The sequence below is a fragment of the Manis javanica genome, chromosome 7 (genome assembly GCF_040802235.1).
Source record: "Manis javanica isolate MJ-LG chromosome 7, MJ_LKY, whole genome shotgun sequence".
Lineage (NCBI taxonomy): Eukaryota > Metazoa > Chordata > Mammalia > Pholidota > Manidae > Manis > Manis javanica.
Window position 1 is genome coordinate 120,737,838 of NC_133162.1, and position 22,936 is coordinate 120,760,773.

Sequence of the window (22,936 nt, forward strand, 5' to 3'; positions counted from 1 at the left end):
CTGACTCCAAAATACTGAGTTTAGAGTAGCAATGCTCATTTTGGTGGACGTAGGGCTTTTAAACACTGCTAGATTTGAGTAGGATTATCTCACACAGTGGACTGCTCTTCAGCTTTAGATTGATAGCTTCCGGTTTCTGCAACTCAATGAGCAGCAAGTAGTTGAGTACACTCAATGGTAGTCGTGTGTACATGGCTGAGCTTTGACTCATCTACTATTCTATGCAGCTGAGATGACTGAAAGCCCTAATATTCACTCTCCATTTCTTCCTTTTGGCAGTAAACCCCATTTCACCTCCAACTTTAGCAAGACATATGACTCTCCAATGAGAAACTACATTTTACAGCCTTGCTTGTGACTAAACATGATCCGCTTCTTCCCAACAGGATGTGAGTAAAAGTAATGTATCCAACTCACACATCACATCTTTGAAGGATACTGACTTCCCACCACATGCTCTCTTTCCCATTCCTCTGGATATGGTGCTGACAAACAAATTTCACCATCAAATGGTGGACGAAGAGTTATTAGGCTAAAGAAACTTGAGTCAGTATATGCCCTGTGGAGAGAGCTGCTCTGATTCGCCGGACTGCTTGCCTAAACCATTAGGTGAAAAGAAAAAGACACCTCCTTCTATTGAGGCATCTTTACTTGGGGATCTCTTTGTTGAAGCAGCTTCGGTTAACTACTACCAGCTGCAAAAGTAACTAAAATACAGAGTTCGTTATAACAGGAATGAGGCAACCAGAAAAATGTGCCCAGAATGTAGGCACCGACTCAGAAAAAGGCACTCACTAGGTCGTGCCATTTCTTCTAATTCTTCTTTCACAAAAATGCTGACACAACCAAGAAGGTGGTCGGTCAGTTATAGCAAATCTCCACCCCACCCTCTCCATCCCCATTACAATCAGAATATTGTTATATAAATATTTAGCCACCAGAAGCCTGTTTATTTTCTGAAAACAAAATACTGCTGAGCTAAAACAACACAAATAAATGCCAATTTAGTGCTTCTCTTTCAAAGCCCAAGTGAATGCAAAGAGAATCTTCAACTCTGTTGAGTTTCCGAATGGAAGCAGACAACCACAGAGATATTCACCACCTTTTAACAAAGTCCATAAGGACGTCCTCATAAAGATTGGGACTTTCAATACAATTCTCTTAATTCCAAATCTGTTTGATGATTTCCTTTGCAGGATTGGATGGAAAATTAGTGGAGCACAAAGTCCAAAGCCTTTCCCCAAGAGGCACAAATGGAAAACAAGCTGAGTTGTTTGATCTAAATTCCAATGTTCAGAAGCAGTTCTTGGAGAAAATAACAATCATCTCCATAGAAAATAGCACAAAACTGGGGACAAATAATAAAAATAATGTACATTTGTATTGATAGGAAAGAGGAGAATGTAAAAAAAAAAAGATCACTGATCCTTCATATCTGTAGAAATGTCTCATAAATCCAAAAGCATAAACAAAGCATAAAGACTTTGGTCACACACACACACAGAGCTTTGCAACATTGTTCCACAATGCATTTTTCTTAGTAACAGAATGGGATTTTTCAAATAGTTAAGAAAGATAGATTAGAAATTTAAAATAGCAATGTCCAAATAACTATTTAGGTGTCATGTACCTTACAGAGCCCCAGATACTGCATTTCTGAACCTTGTGTAGAAGGGTGAGCTATAAATATTATTTAATACTGCATTTCTGAACCTTGTGTAGAAGGGTGAGCTATAAATATTATTTAACCTTCTGGTCTTGTGTACCTTAAAATCTATTTTCTTTTAAACTGGGAAAGGCAACAGTATCACAATTTTCAAAAGAGTAGTTTAAAACAAATTATTTTGAATGGTCCTTCTAAATTACTCTTTCAACACCAAATTAGCTCTGAATAAACAAAAAACACTACAAGATAATAAACAATAACTAGCCATTTTAAATAATGTCAAATCATAATGTTCTCTAGGTTTCTTAGACTCCTCTGAACTGCCCACTTAAATCTATGGATCACATGTATATGAACTACTGTTTTAACATAATATAAATATGCTGACACACGATGAAAGAGATACTAATAGACACTAATAGTCCATTCCAGAAAACAAGGAGGAAATCCATGAACACATTTCATTGTTTTCAGAGTACCATCAGCAGGCCTTAGAAAAAGGAGTATTATTGTGAAATGTTCACCTAACTTAATGAGAAATTAGTTCTTCCCATCTGGGTACCTTTAAAGCTTTCTGTCAAAGCCTTGAACTGAAAGACAACATCAGGCAGACGTCCTGTGGGCCTCAAGTAATACAGGCTTACATTTTACAAAGCTTATCTACGAGTAGCATGAGACACAGCAACTTTGGAAATCATTATTCTCTCTTCAAAGAAGCAGATCAACTATTAAAGTTTGGGAAGGAGAATAAAAGGTCCAATATGAGAAGGATGACCAAGCTAATTTCAAACCCAGTAGAGCCATCCATTTCCTTTCACAGTCAGTGCTGTTTGGTTGTGTTTACCTCGTTTAACCACATGCTTAATGAGCATAAGACAACCAGAAAGCTCTAATGGGTTAGAAAGCACAAGAAGGCTGCCTCACATCACACAACTCTGAAGCCATGAAAGAAAAGAATAAAATATATTTTTCATACTCTTCATCCTCTATCTCCTTGTTTACTGCCATCTCTGTAACCCTCTCATTTTATCCTTATTTCAGCCACTCATTACACTTTCCCCAATGTATACGCTTACAATACAGCTTCCTACTGCTTCTTATGCCTGAAACCAACTGAAGCTTTTTTCTAGTCTACTGAAATTTTCCACAAATCTTCCCTTCACAGACCAACCCTCCACTTTATGGAAGAATTGGCAATGGAAGATCTCATTATAAAGTTTTTGCTTCTAAAGCATTTCCAATGAGTATAATTATTTTTATGATACTAAAAGTCACTTTAAAAAAAAGTGGTATTGTAGAAAACTTTCAAAATTCAGAAAAGTACAAAGACAAGATTAAAAATCTGTAGTCTTACTGTTGAAATATGACTACTATTAATACTTAGGTATCCTCCTTGATATGCATTTTTCACATTTAAAACATGTTATAGGCAAACCTTTATATATTTTTTAACAATAGTAATACAAGACTTTTCTCACATTACTAGAAACTTCTCCATAAACATAATTTATTACAATTGTATAATACTGTATCATATGAATATAATATGCAGTTCCCATTGTTTTGTCCTTATAAATAATGCTAGAATTATATTAGTTTGCAATTCAGATTATTTGCTTGGGCTAAACTCCCAGATATTCTTGGGTCAAAGTCTATGAACATTTAAACCTCTTGATTATACTGCCAAATGCTGTACAAAAAGATTCTACCAATTTACCTCCCTATTAGTTAGATGTGAAGTGCTAGTTCTTAGCCCTATCACCAGCAATGGGGCAAGCAGGAACCTAATTTTTTTTTTTACGTTCATGTAATAAAATACAAATTTCCATTGTATTTCATTATTTTATTATTTGTTTATTTATTTATTTATTTTTATTTTGGTATCATTAATCTACAATTACATGAGGAACATTATGTTTACTAGACTCCCCCCATCACCAAGTCCCCCCCACAAACCCCATTACAGTCACTGTCCATCAGTGTAGAGATTCTACAGAATCACTACTTGTCTTCTCTGTGTTGTACTGCCTTCCCTGTGCCCTCACCCCAACATTATGTGTGCTCTTAGTAATGCCCCCCACCTTTTTTTTCCCCCTTGTCCCTCCCTTCCCACCCATCCTCCCCAGTCCCTTTCCCTTTGGTAACTGTTAGTCCATTCTTGGGTTCTGTGAGTCTGCTGCTGTTTTGTTCCTTCAGTTTTTGTTTTGTTTCTATACTCCATAGATGAGTAAAATCATCTGATACTTGTCTTTCTCTCCTTGGCTTATTTCACTGAGCATAATACCCTCTAGCTCCATCCATGTTGTTGCAAATGGTAGGATTTGTTTTCTTCTTATGGCTGAATAATATTCCATTGTGTATATGTACCACATCTTCTTTATCCATTCATCTACTGATGGACACTTAGGTTGCTTCCATTTCTTGGCTATTGTAAATAGTGCCGCAATAAACAAAGGGGTGCATATGCCTTTTATAAACTGGGCTGCTGCATTCTTAGGGTAAATTCCTAGGAGTGGAATTCCTGGGTCAAATGGTATTTCTATTTTGAGTTTTTTGAAGAACCTCCATACTGCTTTCCACAATGGTTGAATGCGTTTACATTCCCACTAGCAGTGTAGGAGGGTTCCCCTTTCTCCCTAAGGGCTAACTTTTTAAAATCTATTAATTTGAAAAGCAAAACTGGCATCTCACTGGTGGTTTAATTTGCATTTTTGCTAATGGACATATATATTTACTAGTGAACACATATTTCTGCTAATGTACATATATGTAAAGTGTATATATGTGTGTATATATGTTTAATACATGTGTGTATATATATGTATGTATTAAAAAAACACTGTATTTTTTTCATAAGCATGACAAATCTACCATCTCTGAGTGAAGAATATCTATATCTAAATAACAGACACTGTGATGTTCTTGTCTCCAGTCTATTTTGGGGAAGTCTTAAGAAAATGGCATTAAAGCAATGGCTCTCAGCAATGGCAAACGATCAGAATCACCTATGGAGATTTTCAAAACTCCATTTACACTCTAGACATGTAAACTCAGGAGAGGTTCTATTATCCACATGTTCTAAAAATTCCACTGCCATTTTACTAGGCAACTGAATGAGAAGACTACCGGGCTAAGGATGCAATAATTAAGTATCACACCTGTCAGGTGATTAAGTTGCTGTCTGCAATGTCTTAGGCATCTGATGACAAGCAGTAAACTACCATTTTATTCTATGGGGCTGATTTTAAATCCATAAAGCAACTTATTCACCCTCTGAGATCTACTTTTACCGGGTAACATAACATTGCCCACATGTCTTAGTCCCATTTCTAAGAATGATTTTATTTCACATGAAAGAAAGTGGTCTAAATACTGGTGTACCTTTTGTTGATGTACCCAGCACTTGGCAGAGGTATCTGCACAGTAGATAGGATAAACATCTAGTGAGAATTTCCAAATGGCAACTCTTCCAACCCAAGGAGAACCTCTGACTGTATCCCCTGGGGCAGGCTTATTATTATTTACTGATTTATGATTTACCAAAATATGAAAATCCTAGCTAACCCTTGGGCCCACCCCCAATGCCACTCCTATCTCTAAACAACCAATTACTCTCCTTGCGCACTATTAAGCATCCTAATGGAGCAGCCTATGGCTTAGCCTACTTGTCAACCCAACATAATCTGGGTTTAGGAAGTGCTTTCACCTCACTCTCATGGGGGAAAATACGAGGGGAAAAAGGCAGATCTGATGTTAGAGAGAAAAGTTTCCTCCATATCAACTCTGGTAAATCCCACTTGGCTGGAATATAGTAGCATTAGAACAGCCTGGTTCCAGAATCTTCCTAGCATTGCCTTGATCTGATTTCCACCTTCATCCTGATTCCCTACTAGGGATCACAAATTGGAAATTATATATCATCAGCTCCAGAAATTCTGCGAGGGTTGTTTCAGAGATTGCTTCTTCCCTTCTTGGGTGCTACAAATGGTCACCCCCTACCATCTTAGAGAGAGACTATTCTGGAAACAAGAGATGGAAGGGGAGCACCAACTTGTCAGCACTTCCACCGTTGGTCAGAATGGAATGAGTAAACTCATGACCTTGACAAATCCATAAGTGGAAAACTCACTTCAATTTTCCAACAAGAAAAGTAAGGGACATATTTTCAAAATTAGGTAAAATATGAGGTCCAGTGAATTATTTTATCTGTTCTGCAGGTAAATTCTCCAAAGTATCAGCATTACCATGCCAACCACCTTGGGCTCTTGGTACAAATTAATTGAAAATGATGGATGGGCTATTTGAACTTCAAAAATCAAATGTTTATACGGCAATGAATATTCTTTATGGTTTACTACTGCAGCTCAAGGGGATGCTTCAATTTCTGGGCTTGGTTGAGTTCGGAGAAGCAAAGTGAATGCTCTGCTTTGTTTTGTTCATCTCTCCCTGGGGGCCATTTCGCCTGCCTCTGGAAAGTTGACACCACGGACAGAAAAGCCTGGAGGCCACTGAGCGCACTAAGTGTGAGGATGCAGTCAGAAGAAAGAGACCTTGTCGATGTTTTGAACTAAGCAAAAGAAGAAAAGCATTAGCAAAGTTGGTGACTGGAATTAGCAAACCAGGACACATATAAAAGTGTTATCACAAGGTCACACGTTCACACCTAGGCATTTGGTTGTGTGTCATTGTAAATTACCATGCCAGCACTTTTCCTCCTCTTCATTTTTTTATTTTTCTAAATTTAGTGCCACTAGAAATGCTGTTAACTCAGATAACTTAGTACCTATGAACAAAGAGAGTGGATCACAGTTTCCATGAGATCCACTAATTTAAATGTCTTCCCTTTTATATATTTCCATTTCCAGTGACAATATCTCAGTCACTGTGTATCATTTTTCAGCGCTCATTCTGAGGATTTATACATCTGCATAAATTTGCCTGAAACACGTTTTCATATATATTTGTTAGAGATTATACTCCTTTTAAAAATTTGATACCATGAAATAATTTTTATACTCCCTTTTTATTGCCAATAATTTATTATCAAATGAAATATAATTTTTTAAAGATCTTAAGTGTGAGGTAAGGATGCAGTGTTGAAATGATCTAGAAATCTTAGCAAAGTAAAATCTTAATGGGAATTGCTGCAGGTGATTGGCTATATTATTAATGTTACTGTCCACATTTTTCCAAAAAAAAAGTCAAAGTGGACAACAGTCGGGAAATGGACAAACCAGGCTCCCTACCCAAGGACACAACTTCCCCTCTTTATTCCTCTAAATGTATCTTTAGTTCCTCATATTCACTTGCATTCTGGTCCCACTGAACTCTCCGGACCCTAAAGACCTTTGATTCTATTCTAATATGTTACCCTTTCCTATGTTCGCTTCACCCACATCCTGGTGGAATCTGAAAACCTTTTTATCCACCCTACACCAAAGTGGATAGTATGATTTTTAAGAAATCAAAACTCTGCAGAAGCAGCCTCATGACCTTCACTGATGTCTCAATACTAGTGTCACAATCAGCTCAGGCTGCTGTAACAAAGCACTATACACTGCGTAGCTTAACCAACGAACTTTCATTTCTCATATGGGAAGTCCAAGATCAGGGTGCTGGTTGCCTTGCCATATCCTCGCATGGCAGAGGGTACAAGCTGATTCTGTCAAAGGGGCTCCACCCCCATGAGCTCATCTAAACCTAATTACCTCCCAAAGGCCCCACCTCAAATATCATCATTCTGGGAATTAGGGCTTCGACATATGAACTTGAGGGGGCCACATACAACCCCTAACAACCACCCAGCATTCCTGTGTCTATCATCAGTTTTCTCCTCAATCCACACACAAATCCTCCTCAATCTGAAACACCTTTCACCATTAACAGATTATCTCACTCCCCTACTTCCCAGGAGGAGATCATATTGACATTCCCTGAATTTCCTATTCCATCCCACAAATTAGACCACCTTCCATTCCATTTCAGTGGCAGAGATGTACCTTCTCCTTCTGAGGATGATCTCTTCAGAATCCCAATTTTTCTGGCTTTGTTGTGAACCTAGTTCCATATGCTCTCTTTACTATAACTTCAACCCATTCCTCTTTTCAGGCTGTTACCTGTAACACGCAGACATGTTGACGTCCTGTTCGCTTTCAAAACAACCACCCTTCCCTGGTCTTGCCTTGCTTCTATTACAACTTACTTCTGTCTTTCCTTCAAAACCAACAGCCAGAGAGTATACCTACATTCTTAGCCTTCATTTCTTTGGCACCATTCAAGCTTTATAATCTGGCTTTCATCCTCATCTCTGATTCAAACCAAGGTTGCCAATGACCTTTTTGTCACTACATCTAATAGAACTTCACCTTTCATGACCTCTGACACTGTTGACCTCCCTTCCATTAGAAACCCTCCTTCAACTCTTTGGTCACCTTTCCAGTTTTTCAGAATCCTACCTCCAGCTCTCCCTTAGCTTCAGCCACCTCCCATCTTCTGATAATTCATTAAAAAAATACTATGTTCAGTTCAAACATAAGTCTGAAGTTCCAAAATCACATATGTAACTGACTACCAGAAATCTCTATTCATATGTCCAACAGCCCAAACATGGTAGACTCAACATACTCAACAGTGAACTCGTCTCCACCTCCTTTAAAACCAAACAGAATAGAATGGTACTTCCACCTGGTTCTGATTCGGAAATTTGGGGATCACCCTTAACTCATCCATTCCTTCTCACTGCTTCCTGTGTCCTATTATTCCCCTTAACACTTTATGAGCTTCTCCTCTTTTCTCAAGCCCTAGGAATTTAAGTTCTCCTAATTTTTCCCCCCTGCACTGTGATAGCTTCCTTAAGTGGGTTTCCTGCCTCCACATGTGCCTGCCTCTCAAGTCCCATGTATCTTCCCATTTTAATACCAAAACCTTACCTTACAACTCCCTGCTTAAACATCATCAATAGCACCCCCCTTTCTTTGGGATAAAATTTAAATTCATTCACGGATACAGTACAAGCCACTTCCTGCTGGGACCAGCCTATCTCTTGCATGACATCCTTACACCGTGTGCTCCGGAAGTACCCGCACTTGCCATCCTGTGCTTCCAAACACACTGCACCCTCTTCCTCAATGTTTCACCCCCTCATTCCCTTTACCTCACTTTCCCCATTAGTCATTCCAAAGTCAGCCTAGGCGTCTCCTCACTTGGAGGCCTTGCCAAAAGCATACCCCTCTGCAGTCGGAGATCCATGTTCCTGCTGCAGGGTCTTCTGGTTGAGGGGCCACCACATCACACACAGAACCCTCCACACTCCAGAAAGAATGGGAGCTCTGGGAGGAACAAGGAGTGGGCCTCTGCACCATGAATCCCTTAAAAACCACTGCAGTGCCTATGACACAGAACATGCTCCTCAGTTTTTTAATACATGAAAGAGTTCTTCAAATTCTGGGATTAACCTCATCATCGGTAAAGGAGTTTCCATGACACACACTCTGATCCCTTTTACTCTCTGATATACCTAACACACCGACGTCATGACACCGATCCTGAAGATGCCACAATTTCAACTGAGCAAGCAAAGAGAACAAGGAAGTGGCCAGTCAACCTGAAAGAGACTGCCAGGTGCAGAGGCACATAACGAGGGAGATAGGAGGAGGATTTTCAAAAATAAGTTTAATAAAATGACAAATAAGTCCACTTACAATCTTGCTAATATAATATTTGTCTCTACTGTCATTTTAGAATGCTGTTCTCCAGTTAAGAGTTGGTGGATTGTGCAGCTATATAAAATGACATAATCTAGTTGGAATAAATTTGCAATGAATTACATATGGAATACAGATTACACTTAAGGTTCTTTCAAAAACTGCATGTCCAAGTCCTGTTTATCTTTAGACCTTTGGTTACATCAAAAATACCTGATGGGAGCCTGCTCATGACAAAACTCAGATTACCTCTAACATGCACTTGTCAAAATAGCATTTATTGAATCTCTTCAGAAAGAGGGCTTGGGTATTGCTCTAAACAATGGAGCTAAGCAGCTCATCACCTCCTAACTCAGAGACCAGCTCCAGATTAGTTTTAGAACTCTGAGCATGAAGAGTTCCATTCTGAAGTCCCAAGTTAGCTCTTAATAATCAATAACACTTAAAATCAAATTTCCAGATTGGATGGAGCCCAGCCTGGGGATCCAGTGTTCCCAGAAGTTGGTCTTCATAGCTGTTAACTTCACTGTGGAATATCTTTTCATATTGCTCCCAGCCAGACAACTAGTTTGAACTCTCACTCTGTCTAAAGGCAGACCAGTTGACCAGATTACTCTTCCCTATCTTGTGTTACAATTTTACATATGTGGTTCTGAGTTGCAAGTAGCATTCAGTGCCAAACTCTGAAAATGTTTCAAATGACATGCCAGTAATTGAAAATGGGGTGTGAAGAATGTGCTTCTAACTTTCTGAAGCCATAACCATCTCAATTCAGGGCCTCAGAAAGTCTTATTTTGATATGATCATAAGAAACAAATAATACTTTTCTTCATCTTTCCATTTTTCTGGCATCCAAATTTAAAAGAAATCTGGAAATATGACCTTTATCTACAGGGATGTAAAAGAGGGCATTTAATTGTCCATTGAGGGCTGAAGGAGATGCTTTTACTGATGTCTGATATATGATGGCAGTTGTCTTAATTGGGCTCTCACCAGAGCAGAATCTAAGACAAAGGGCTTTAGGGGGTGATCTCGGGAAGCAGGAATCAGTGAGACAGAAGAGTGCATCAAAGAAGGAAAAGCCAATAAAGAATGCATTCTTGATTGGCCATTTCAGGTACCTGGGGCTGGGTCCCACTGAGGACTTCTGAGCACAAGCCAAATGCCCTTCAGAGCACTTCTCTGAAGGACTAGGATTAGGACATTTAATTGTCAACTCCCTTGCCCTGCTGGTTGAGAGGGCATTAACACCCCTGCATTTGGGGACACACTTCAGCAAGGACTGAATAAACTCCAGAGGCTTCGGGGAAAACCTTGAGGCAAAAGAGAGAGAAAGTAAGCAGACTCTGCCCACCAGAGCTGTCCACCACAGCTGAGCGGAGGTGGGCCAAGAAGATGTGGTGTGGGGCCCAAAAAGCGCCAGCCATAGCCATATGTGCCTGTAAGTTTCTCTGTGTAGTATGGTAAGCTACTGTACTCACTACTTTCAAAAAGCACTTTTCTCTTCCGTTTGTTCCATTTCCTGGGGATTTTAATTAATCACGGTGCACATTCACTCCCTGTATTATTTATCTTTCAAGTAATTAAGAATGAAACATGAGGGCAACTATGGCTTTGGGAGGTTGTTAGTACATAACCATGGAGAGAAAAAAATACAATAACTATTGTCAGGAACCACTAAGTGGGTGGCCACTCTGGAGGGCTTTTACTTACCAACACAAAGTTCTAGCTTTTTCTGTGAAGAGCATAGCTATTTGACATGTCACTATGATAGTTCCTGACAGTTGTGCATGTAAACCAGCACCTGGGGAGCAAATTTAAGTTTCTGGGAAAGCTGCAACCAGACCCTAGCCACTGTGTCAATCAAGGATGCAACTTTTAGCCCCACTTCTTCCTTTATACCAACTGGAACCCATTCTGTCACTCTTGTTAAAAGCTGATACAATGAGCACTGAGTTGTTGCAAGCTGAGCATTTCACACCTTTGGCTGACTTTTACTCTTCCAAAATAAAGGTCAAAGCCTTGTCCCTAAAGAAGCTCTAGAAATATTCCACTTTCTAAATTGCAAGTGTTTTGCAAGCAATGCAAACAGAAAACTTCCATTCCCGGTACTGTCAAAATGACACCTTCATAAGCTTCCAAATTCAGTAATTATTGTTTTACTCACACCCACTGACAGGGCTAAAATTCAGTGGATCTCACAAGGTTCTCAACTTTGGTACCTTTTTTTGGTAGGTGTGGAAAGAAAAGACAAGAAAACATCTTGGATGAGGGCAGGGTCAGAGACATTGAACCTTGTGTTCTTACATCTTTTTTAACTGGCAAGGCTTTACCCACAAGCTTTCCTCTTATTAGGAAACACATTTTTTATCCCTAACTATATCTAGAAACACTCTTTGAGACAAAGTAATTTGTAGACACCATTTTTGTTTGACCCAGGAAGCCCAGACCTACTTGCAGGGATAGGAACTAAGAACCTGGGGCCCAGGAGAGATGACATTCAGGAGAACCAATGAAAGCTGAGTCAAAGAAGAAGCACCATAGAGAAAAAGTGGCTAAGCAAGGATGAAACAGCACACCAGTGAGGAAAGTGTAGGCCAGGAGAGGCAAACGAATTGCATGAGGGGCCGGGGAAGTGACCACAAAAGCAGGCTAGTTCTGGTGGCTACTTCTCTGAACAAAGGGTCATTGGCTGAGGCCCACTTCTAAAGCTGAAATGGATAAATCCAGAGAAACACACTTGCAGAAAATGAGTCTAATATGGCAAACATCTTCCTACTGAGGTTTAAATTTTAGTATCTGCAATCTGGAAAAGGGTCTCTTTTCTGGAGATGCCCCATGGACTCCTTAAGCAAGCTCCAGTGTCTGCCTAGCCTACATCTACTAGGTACGCCATTTAGGCCAGGTTGCCTTTAGCTCACTGGTTTCTCCTGGCCTTAGAAATCCTTACAACGACTTCTGGGCCCAAGTGAAAACAGAAAACAAACTTAGACTTGAGGCTTACATGGCAATCAAACTGGGAATTAGATAAATCTGTAGAAACTTTTAGTTTTCAAGCTTTTCAGAAGTTTATAGTTAACAAGACATATTCCAAATTACTGACCCACCAAGTACCTCCAAAAGGTTGGCAAGCAGAAATGCCAGCATAACTACCAACATGACTGTCGCCTTAGATACACACTGGGAGGGTTCTTGTCCTTTAGATGACACATGCACCTTGGAAAACTTCTCCACGCAAAGACAATAAACTAGAAGGCCAATGCGGTTATGAGGTCCAATGAAAAAACATCTTATGTGAACTTTCTGAGAGTAAGATTTGTGGCTTATAATGTTCAATCATACACTTAGCACAAAAAGTGCTTATCAGCACGTTAGACCTGACAAGAATTAGCAAGAAAATCCTAAGGCACCAAATTTACAGACAAAATGATTCAAAGCATAAGACTATTAATGAGGTGCTTCACTGAAGTCTGTTTGTCATGTAGAAGTCTGTGTAGTCTGGCAATACTGCCTGGCACTCAGACCTTACGTTGTCACGCCACCCAGCAGTACCTATTAGAGCTATCAATTGCTCTGGAGATGCAGCAAAGTTTTCCTTGGCTTGGTTTACTTAAACATTTACTCCACTCCCCACATTGCTTTGATTCCACCAAGTTGGTGGAGGGCTGACCTTGCAAACAAGTTCAAAGCAGTCCAAAGTCTGCAAAAGGAACTGTGCTTTTAGACAAACTGTTGGAGCAAGTCCTCATTAAGAAAAAAGGCCATCCTCTGCTCTGTTCTGCTGTTTTTCTCCTACAACCATATAAACAGTGTGCCTCCAGCCATGGCAATCCTTCAGACAATTCACTTGGATTTGAAGAAGGCATTACCAGTGGTAGTTACTAGTTACTAGCTTGGAAGAAAAAAAAATCCATTTCCTTGCAGAGGCCATACCCCTAGCAGCTTACAGAGAACCTAAACGATGCAATGACAGCGTTTGGTTTTTTTCTCCTGTTACGAAATGAGGCTCAAACATAACAAATGCAAGGCTTAACTTGCCCTGTGTGTTCGTTTGACTGTGTCAAGACCCTTACACACTGCCCAGACAACCAAAGATTAATGGAATGAAACTCCCTTGAGACGCACCGCAGTCCAGGGGATGGGAGCAGAAAGCCCGGAAGCTCCAAGTGTTAATGCCAGGTCAGCCTATGACTTGCCAAGTGACCTTATATAATCCTTCTAGCTTTCAGTTTTTTCCATCTGCAAACAGAAGAATGTGAGTGACTCAAAAATAAACAGCCCAATATCCACTCCCTTCCCAAGGCTTTTTACCTTTCTTTCCAATCTGGAGCTGAGTAAACATGCCATTTCTTTCCACTACTGAAGAAAACAGAAACCACAGAAGTTTCCTTATTTTCTTTTGCTTGATTGCCTTTCTTCTCAACAGGAGTTTTCAAGACTGAAAAGCCAAACATCTTGCCTAGGAAACTAAAGAAAAGGAGGGCGAGACAGAGTCATAGGAAATGTCATCACAAACAGACACGGCTCAAGGAAAGCTTCAGCTGTCAGACTGGCAGCTGTTGTTACCTGCTGGTGTTTAAAAAAAGTAACATAGACCTAGTCCCTAGAGATGAGGTGTTCCGAAGGTTGCATAAATATACACCACAGTGTATAAGGGTCAAGGTATTTTTATTTTACTATGAAAAAAAAAATATTTACACTCTGTAGTGGGTGAAATGGTAGCCCCTCAAAAGATACATCCACATCGAAACCCCTGTGCCCTCCAGATATGACCTCATTTGGAAAAAGGGTCTTCAAAAAATGCCATTAAGTTAAGGATGCTGAGATGAGGTGATCCTGGATTATCCAGGTGGACCATGAATCCAATGACAAGTATCCTTATAAGAGACAAAAGAGGGGAAGACAGACCAGAGGAAAAGGGGACATGAAGATGGGAGCAAAGATGCAGTGACAGTCACAAACTGAGAAGTCAAGAAATACCAACTGCCACCAGATGCTGGAGGCAGGGAACAGAGTCTCCCCTCAGCCTTTTGAGGAAGGTGACCTAGCCGACACCCTGATTTCGGACTTCTGGCCTCCAGAACTGTGAGAAAGCAAATGTCTGTTGGTTTATGCCACCAAGTTTGTGGTAATTTGTTACAGCAGCTTCAGGAAATTAACAGGCACTCTAGCAACCTAAAATACCTAAATTAATCCCTTTTTAATATAGTGAACTGTGCTTTTCACTACTGCCATTTTGCTTACATAGAAACCATCGTTTGAGAATATGCCACAATATTTTGCAGCTTCACTGACCTATTATTTTGACACACATGATAAATTCTACCTAAAGACTCCCAAGTCCATTCTATCTTCTAGAAATTAATGTTTATCAAGTAGTTGAAATTAAGTAAGTTGGAAACTCCTTGGTAATGGAAAGAGAACATAGTCTGTGTCCACATACTTAGTTTTAAAACCTAACTCTGCCATAATACCTGTATGGACCTCAGTAAGTCACTGAATTTCACTGACCTTCAGCTGTCTTATTTGTAAAGTGAGAATAAAAGCATCAGCACCTCACAGAGTCATTCTAAGGCTCAGATCACGAATGTGAAGTGATGGGGAATCAACAAAGCTTGTTACGTCCACTCTTGCTGTTTCACTCCCCTCTGCAAGCAGGCAGAGGCACCGAGCGATCCATCTAGGGAAATCGACAAGAGATCTGGCTAATAACTAGATGTCCGTGCCAAATCTGGATCAGCATGTCATTTTCTCAGCACACATCCCAGAGAATCTATTTGTACAACTGGCCTCTCCCCTGAGTTCCAGCACTGTCTAGGTTGAATCCGTGAGAACCGGCACGTAAGTGGGCAGACAGGCCATCAGCCAGGCTTCCTATTGGCTGCGTGAGCAGGACATTGAGTGACTAATACCCTCTCCCTCGCCAAAGTAGGACAAGCGTGGTGAGCCTCACTCCCCCCACTCCAAGTCCAAAGTTGCCTTTGGCTTCTCTGTCACCTCAGAGCCGAATGCTGGGGACCCCCACCCCAAGATGGAGCCTGCATTTTATTTAGAGAACTGTTCTTGCCTGGGGACAAATGCTCCTACCAGCTGCTCAGCATGAGGTAGCAGGTGGGACCGCTGTCTTCATTAATTACCCCAAAAACCAATCACTCCAAACCTACTCCTGACCTCCACTAGATGGTGCTGGGACGTTTCTTCCCAGCTCCTGCGCAAAGAATGGCTCTCACCTCAAGCAGGACATGCCAGGTCCTTTTGAGTTTCTACTCTTGTTACCTCTTTCAGTCCAATCCCATCTGCTGGTATCTTACAGAAAGGCCTCAAAATTTCTCTTATCAGTTGATCTTTTCCTTTCCTGTTTGCCAGCTCTATTATGGACTTTTTTCTTACACCTTTTTGGGGAAATCACTTCAATGAGATTGTGGGGTAAAAGAAAATCAACACTTATGTTACTCCCAGATATTAACTGTATTGGGCGGGGGATGAGGATGTAATAATATGGGTAACTGTTGAACCACTGTGTTATATACTTGAAACCAATATAAGATTGTGTATCACAGTTAATATTCCCCAGATAAAGGAAAGTATCTTAGCATAGCCCATGTTTTTATTAAGCTGATCGTTTATAATCATGTGTAAGATTCACTTTAGCATGCAAAAAGGGACTTGATGTCTCATCAAGGACAAACACCACTTTTAACAAGTCCACACCCCTAAGCCCTTTATCAATTCCCCCAAATCCTCAACTACCTATAAATCCCCTAGACAATGCATCACCCCCAGGCTCTCTTGTCCCCTCACTTTCTATCTAAATAAAAGCCTCTCCCTGGCTCTCCTAAAAAAAAAAGATTGTGTATCAACTGTACTACAATAAATAAATAAATAATACTTATGTCACTTCAACATCTTGACAAAAGCATACCTATTCTACAAATGCTTCAAAAAAAAGCACTAGCCTTCTCTACTCCCACCCTGATGTACTGAGTGGGGCCTAAGGGTACAATTACCTAAGGCTTCTTGGGTGGTTCTGAGGTAAAGTCAGAGATGAGAGCTTCAGCATTAAACCTCTTGGTATAATTAAGTCAGCGTGTAAAGTACCAAATAAATCATTAGCAGCCACTTCGTTTTGTTTAGGTACCAGGCTATGCCACCCTAAAAGTTAATTGAAAATTACTAACCCAACTCCAGGACATAACTAGTACTTTGCAATCTAAACCCTCTGTCAGCTTTGTTAAATAAAATCCTTGGTGGGGAGTGCTAGCCAGGATTCTATTCCCATACTCATTTCCTCCTATGTACCCTCAATAGCTACACTTACCAGCTAACTTTCCTCACAAAAGTGTTAATTTACAGAATGTGAAGGCAATTTAAACAAACCTTGTTCAAGGAAATGGGCAACTGAGTGTTGTATCAAATCACTGTCATCAATTCTGTGACCTTTTCTTGGAGATTTTGAGAAGAGTATTGTCTTAGCTCAGGCTGCCGTAACAAAACACCACAGACTGGGGGCTTTAACAGCGAACATTTGTTTCCCACAGTTCTGGAGGCTGAAAGTCCAAAATCAGGCTACAAGCATGGTTGGGTTCTGATGAGAACCCTCTATCAGGCTCACTGTGTCCACACACGGTGGAGAGGTCTTCTCTCACAGCTCTTCTCACAAGGGCACGAACCCCATCATGAGGGCCCCATCCTCATGACCTGGGGCCCCCACCTCCAAAGGCCACACCTCTGAAGGCCATCACACGGGGGATTAGAACTTCAACATACCGACTTTGGGAAAACACAAACATTCGGTCCATAGCAAGTATTAACCTCTTACCTGACCTTTCCTCTACTCATGCCTTAACGCTGATCCTGTATCTTCCACAACAATGTTCACTTACGCCAGCATACAATTTTGTTTCAGCCAACACCCACCTCACTCCACAATCTCACTTTGAGCTTACCATCACCACCGTGGCTGGACCACCTCTCGACACGTCTGGACCTGCCTCCCTCTGAGACTGCAGACATGGGGTCTGTGAAGAGTGGCTAAATGTGGGAGCTCTGCGACCAGACTGCCTGCTTCCCTCTCTCTGCACCATCCTGCATGAGTGGTGTAGCCTTACACAAACGACATAACCACTCCGTACCTAGTTTTCTCATCTGTAAATGGGCACAACAATAGTGCCTCCTTCACAGGGTAGTTGCAAGACTAAGTGGGTTAGAACCAATAAATGTCTTCAACAGCAGCAAAAGCAACATGATATTCTTTCAGTAATGTGTTATCTGCTATTGTCATTACTGCTGGGTGGCGGCTCCATCTGGATGCATCCTGGGTAGTACAAACTCAACATGACTGAACTCATTCCCTACCACTCTAACCTGTTGCATTCTAGGATCCCTTTCCAGTTAACAGCATCACTGTTGACCTAGCCTCTCAAGCTGGAGACCTGGAAGGCATCCTCAACTCCCCAAGTACTTCCCCCACACCCACTCGTACATGCACCAAATCCCATCCACTCTACGGCACAATTCTCTAGGGACAGCACTCTGCACCTCCTCAACACCACCAGCTGTGGTGAAGGGGCCTGAGCTGGGGTGGGGACGACCCGTGAGGCCCAGGCGGGTAGTGAAGAAAGGTGCGCGGGGCCCGGGGCCACTCTTCCATCCTCCCTGCCTCAGCATCCTTCTGGTGAGCCTCTGGTCCCTCACCTGCAGGCGTTTACTGTAGAGTAACAGTAGCAAAGCTTCTCTAGTGTTCACTGTGCACCAGATACTGTTGTAAGCACTCTTCATACCGTATCTCACTGAATCTTCTGAACAACCTTTTGAGGTCAGTAGCCTTATGATTTCCATTTTACGGATTAAGAGGCTGATTTGGCAAACATTACAGCCAGGAGGTAGCAGTCAAGATTCAAACCCAGGAAATCAGGCCCAGCGTACATGTTCTCAATCAACACAGCCCCTGTCTCTCAGCAAACTGGGCCAGGTACCCAGGGGAGGAGGAAGGGTGGATAGCAAGAACTGGGCCTAAGACACAGCTCCTGCCCATCTGAAGTTTACACTCAAGTGGGGAGATGAATCACATACGTTCCTGAAAAAAGCCACCATCAGGAAAGGCAGTGTCCACTGGCTTAGAAAACTGAGTGGTACAGGTATAAATACTTCTGGAGGATGAAGTTTTCATCAGGCTCAGATTTCAGGGAAGAAGTGTGAGAAATGTTCTGATGGGTTGTTGAGAATGTGAGTTAATGCGAAGGGTCATTAGGAGCTTTTCAAATTGGGTGAAATGACAATGCGAGAGATTCTAGGGAGGTTTGTGAGAGGTAGTTTCAGAAAATTGGCTCCTGCCATCCTGACAGGTAAAGAACTAAAGGTGCTGACAATGAGCAGCTCTCCAAGGAGTGGTCCACAGCACCCAAAAGCCTGCACAAACTGTGTGCCCCCGCAAGATGGTTGCTCCCACCTTCCCTTGCTTGCTTCAAACATGATCACAGATGTGTCTGCACCTTCCCTATCTGGAAGGACCAAGAATCTTTCTGAAACTGTTTCAAAGTTTTATGAGTGGCTGACTTGCAATGCAGCAATATTTTTAAAGTGAAGGTTTTTCTTGGGGGTGTTAGTCCTTCCTTCTCTTTCCCTTGCTTAAATAAACAAAAAACAAAATAAAACAAACATGGGAGCACTTCTTGAGTCAACAAATTAGGAATGTGATTTTTAGGAAGCTGATTTTTTAAAAATATCCAGTAATGTACAGCTAGCAGAAATAAAAGATGTATCTGCTTGGCCTCTTCTATGCACATGTATACAAAAATATGACCAAGGTTATACATTGGCAACGGTCTAAGTAACTGCAATGAAAGAATTTGTAGATACTTCCCCAAAGCAAAATGTTTATTAATGGGATATATTCACTTTAATAAGAATTCTTCCCCAATCAAATATGCAATTTATACAACTAACTAGATGTGGCCTTGGACAAATTAATTACCCCATCTGAGTCTTGGTTTGTTCATCTGTCTATTATCTATCAAATATAGTTAACAATGTGTGCCTTACACAACACAGAGCTGCTGTAAGAATTAAATGTAATCAACCCTCCTACACTGTTGTGGGAATGTAAATTGGTGCAACTGCTGTGGAAAGCAGTATGGAGGTTCCTTGAAAAACTAAAAATAGAAATATCATACAACCCAGTAATTCCACTTCTAGGAATTTACCCAAAGAAAACAAAATTCCTGATTAAAAAGATATATGCAACCCTATGTTTATCACCACATTATTTACAATAGCCAAGTTATGGAAGCAAACTAAGTGTCCATCAGTAGATGAACAGATAAAGAAGATGTGGTACATACACAGTGGAATTATTATTCAGCCACAAAAAATAAATAAATCTTACCATTTGCAACAACATAGATGGAGCTAGAGGTAATTATACTCAGTGAAATAAGCCAGGCAGAGAAAGGCAAATACCATAGGATTTCACATACAAGGGGAGTACAAAAACAAAGCAAAACAGAAGGAACAAAACAGCAGTAGACTCATAGAAACTGAGAAGTGACTGGTGGTTGGTTACCAAGAGAAGGGTCTGGGAGAAGGAGGGTGAGGGGGATAAAAGGGCACAAGCATTCTCGATTATAATGTAAGTTGGTCACAGGGATGGAAGTGCAGCATGAAGTATACAGCCAATAGTTCTGTAACATCTTTCTGTGTTGACAGATAGTATCTGCACTAGTTGGAGAGAGGATTTAATAATACGGGTAAATGTTGAACCATGTGCTGTATAGTTGAAACCAATATAAGATTGTGTATCAACGATACTTCAATAAAGAAGAACTAACTTGTGAATAAACCCAGGACAGAAAATTACGTGTTCTGCACAGCACCTAACGTAATATTTATATTAACTGATAATAAAAACATAGGCCAAACTAAAAAAAAGAAGGATTAAATGTAATCACACCCAGTAAAGTGGCATGCAACTGTGACCTACGGCCGTTATTATCAAATAAATACAGCAGCAGCACAATGAGCAGAGTGTTGCTGATGATTCAGGACTCAAATGCAGGCATTTACATTACCGACAATAAAGAGGGAAGGTTACTGTCAACAGTATTACTGTTTGAAATAAATAAGCATTTGCCTTTTGTGTTTAGCAGAAAGTCTCCATTTAAATTAATAAAGTTGGAACTTTTCTTGCGAGTCCTAATTATGATGTTCCAATTTTTAAAAACACATCCTATCAACAGCCATAATACAAAGCATGCTTTCCGCTTGTGTGCAAATGCTCTTTAATCTCCAGGGCCCACGTAAAATATAAAGTTCTGCCTGTTAACTGACATTTTCTTCCTATAATTTTAAGACAATCAGCTGCCCTGTTTGCTTTACTAACCAGATATTTTTAAAAGACCTCTGCAGCTGTTCTTATAACTTACATGGCCCCATTTTCAAGACAGCTCCTGATATGTCTAGTATACTCTGACCTCCTCTCCAAAAGAAAGGAGACACATTTCAGTAAAAACTACATTTTTCCCCAGCAGTTTTTTCCCTTTTTTGCTCTACACGTGTATGAGCACCATGTTTTAGAGAGCCCTCTCTTCATTTTCCTGCCTCAAGTGAACTGTAATTCATCATGCCATTGACTATACTTGGGTATAAATACAAAACTCTCCAGAAGTTTTCAGTAGAGAAGGAAGATTTCAAAATGAGCTGGAGGATAACTGGGAACAAGGAAGAAGGGTTTTAAAAAAACTCACATACTTGATTTGCTCATTCTTGACGGGCTCTTTGTCTGCACTTGAAGTAGGACACACATACGTTCTATAGCTGATTCTATCCTGAATCGGTGTCAGCTGCGTACCTGTGAGGGGAGGCAAGGCTCCCTGCTCCATCCCCTTCTTTCTTCCTGAAGGAGGCCCTGCCACATTCTCCTCATCTCTTCCACCGCCCTGAGCGCCCAGGACTCTCCCTATTCCCTTTACAGACACTCCCCTCATCCGCTGGTGCCCTGGGGGTGCACAAGTCCCACTCTTGCCCTGCTGTGCAATGTAATAGCAGCTATTTGCTGAACTTCTACTCTGTGCAAGCGCCGTGGCGGAGAAGGCCTTAGTTGAAAGCACTAGTCCAATTTGCAAGAACGTGTCCCAAGTTATCAAAACTGGAACTCTGCCCCCCCACCCCACCACACACACCAGCCACCACCACAGCCAAACCCCACCTCAGCCCATTCTGCACCCCCTGCCTTCCATGGAGCCAGCAGATGATATGGGAGGAAATTGATTTATGAAGTGACAGTCCCTTGTTTTCCTGAAATTACAAACCCACCAGAGGTGTGGAGGTCTGACAGCGCCCAGCTAGCTGGGCTGGACCAAGGGTGGGAGGGAAAGAAACAGGTGCTATGGCAACCAGGTCAGGCAGCATTCTCCAACAGGAAGACCCCAAATACCAGTGGTTTTTTTGGTTTTTTTGTTGTTTTCCTTTCTGTTTTCTTCAAGGTCCTTGTCTCTTGTTTTGTAAGGAGTACCGAGTAGTGACACTTAGTGGTCCCTACTTGAATCACTCTTGGATTACACAGCCTGAAAAAAAAAATCAAACATAGCTCAGGAAATTCAGTTTATTTTAAGCACAACTGTGGCAACTACTGTATTCTAGATTTCAACCAAAATCACCTCAGGTGAGTGAACTCCCCTCTCTGCACCTCCGTCTCCTCATCTGTAAATAGGAGTAATAAAGGTTCTGAGCATGTGGGCTGTGACAAGAATTGGAGGAGATAATATATGCAAAGTGCTCAGAATGGTGCTTGGAACATAGTGAGTGTTCAATTAGTATCAGAGTTGTTTTATTTTCATTGATAGAATGTATTCTAAAAATCTGGAATATAGTAGTTGGCTAGCTACATTAGTATTCTAATATATTCCATTTGTCTTTGTCATAACATAAAACTAGTATTTTTAAGTACTTAGTGAAACTGCATTACTTTGTAACCACTGTGTTGTCACAGCATATATCACATGGCCTTGCACGCCCTCGACTCGACATCACTCTGCATATCTTCAGAGGTATGAGGTCAGTGTTATCTAACATCTACCTGAAAGCCCCAGGGCAGCCCACACTGCTCCAGGATTATGTACGAGGTGTGAATGTCTTGGGTGGGATGTGCTCTAGTCAGTTTGCCACAGTCTACACCATTCCCTGTCACTTTGCACTAGGCAAGTTCTCCCATTTATGTTGCCTGCTGGCTCTGGAAATTCTTCAGATTGATACTTCTTGTTTAGACACTAAAAGATAAAGCCCATATCTTATTCTAGAATTGAAGGCCTTTCATGGTCTGCCCTTCTAGTCATGCTTTATTTACATGAACCTTCCCACCAGCCACATTCATGCTAGCTGAATAGCTGTTCCATCCAGTCTCTGTCTTCCCTAGTATCTATCGAGAATGCTTCCGAGCCTAACACTGAAACCCTGGCTCTCCTTCAAGGCCTTCTCCCTGACTGTTACAGCCTGCAGTAATGTTTTCCCTTTCCTGGTTCTGTCATTGATAAGCAAGGCTAATCGGCTGCATAGGGCGGTTGTTGGACGCTAA

General features: G+C 41.1%; 1 protein-coding gene across 8 annotated transcripts in view; it reads right to left on the minus strand.

Annotated features, from left to right (window-relative positions):
- Positions 1-22,936, minus strand: part of CACNB4 (calcium voltage-gated channel auxiliary subunit beta 4) — a 248,047-nt gene that overhangs the window by 137,162 nt on the left and 87,949 nt on the right. For 2 of the 8 annotated variants that reach the window (XM_073241451.1, XM_073241452.1), the window contains one exon: positions 13,681-21,929. The exons of 3 other annotated variants lie outside the window; for them this stretch is intronic. In XM_073241451.1, coding sequence (XP_073097552.1) covers positions 13,681-13,716 — 36 coding nt within the window. In that variant the 5' untranslated portion in view covers positions 13,717-21,929. Of the gene's footprint in view, positions 1-13,494; positions 13,655-13,680; positions 21,930-22,936 lie in introns of those variants that run through there. 3 more of the 8 variants (XM_073241453.1, XM_073241454.1, XM_073241455.1) reach the window with 3 other exon arrangements.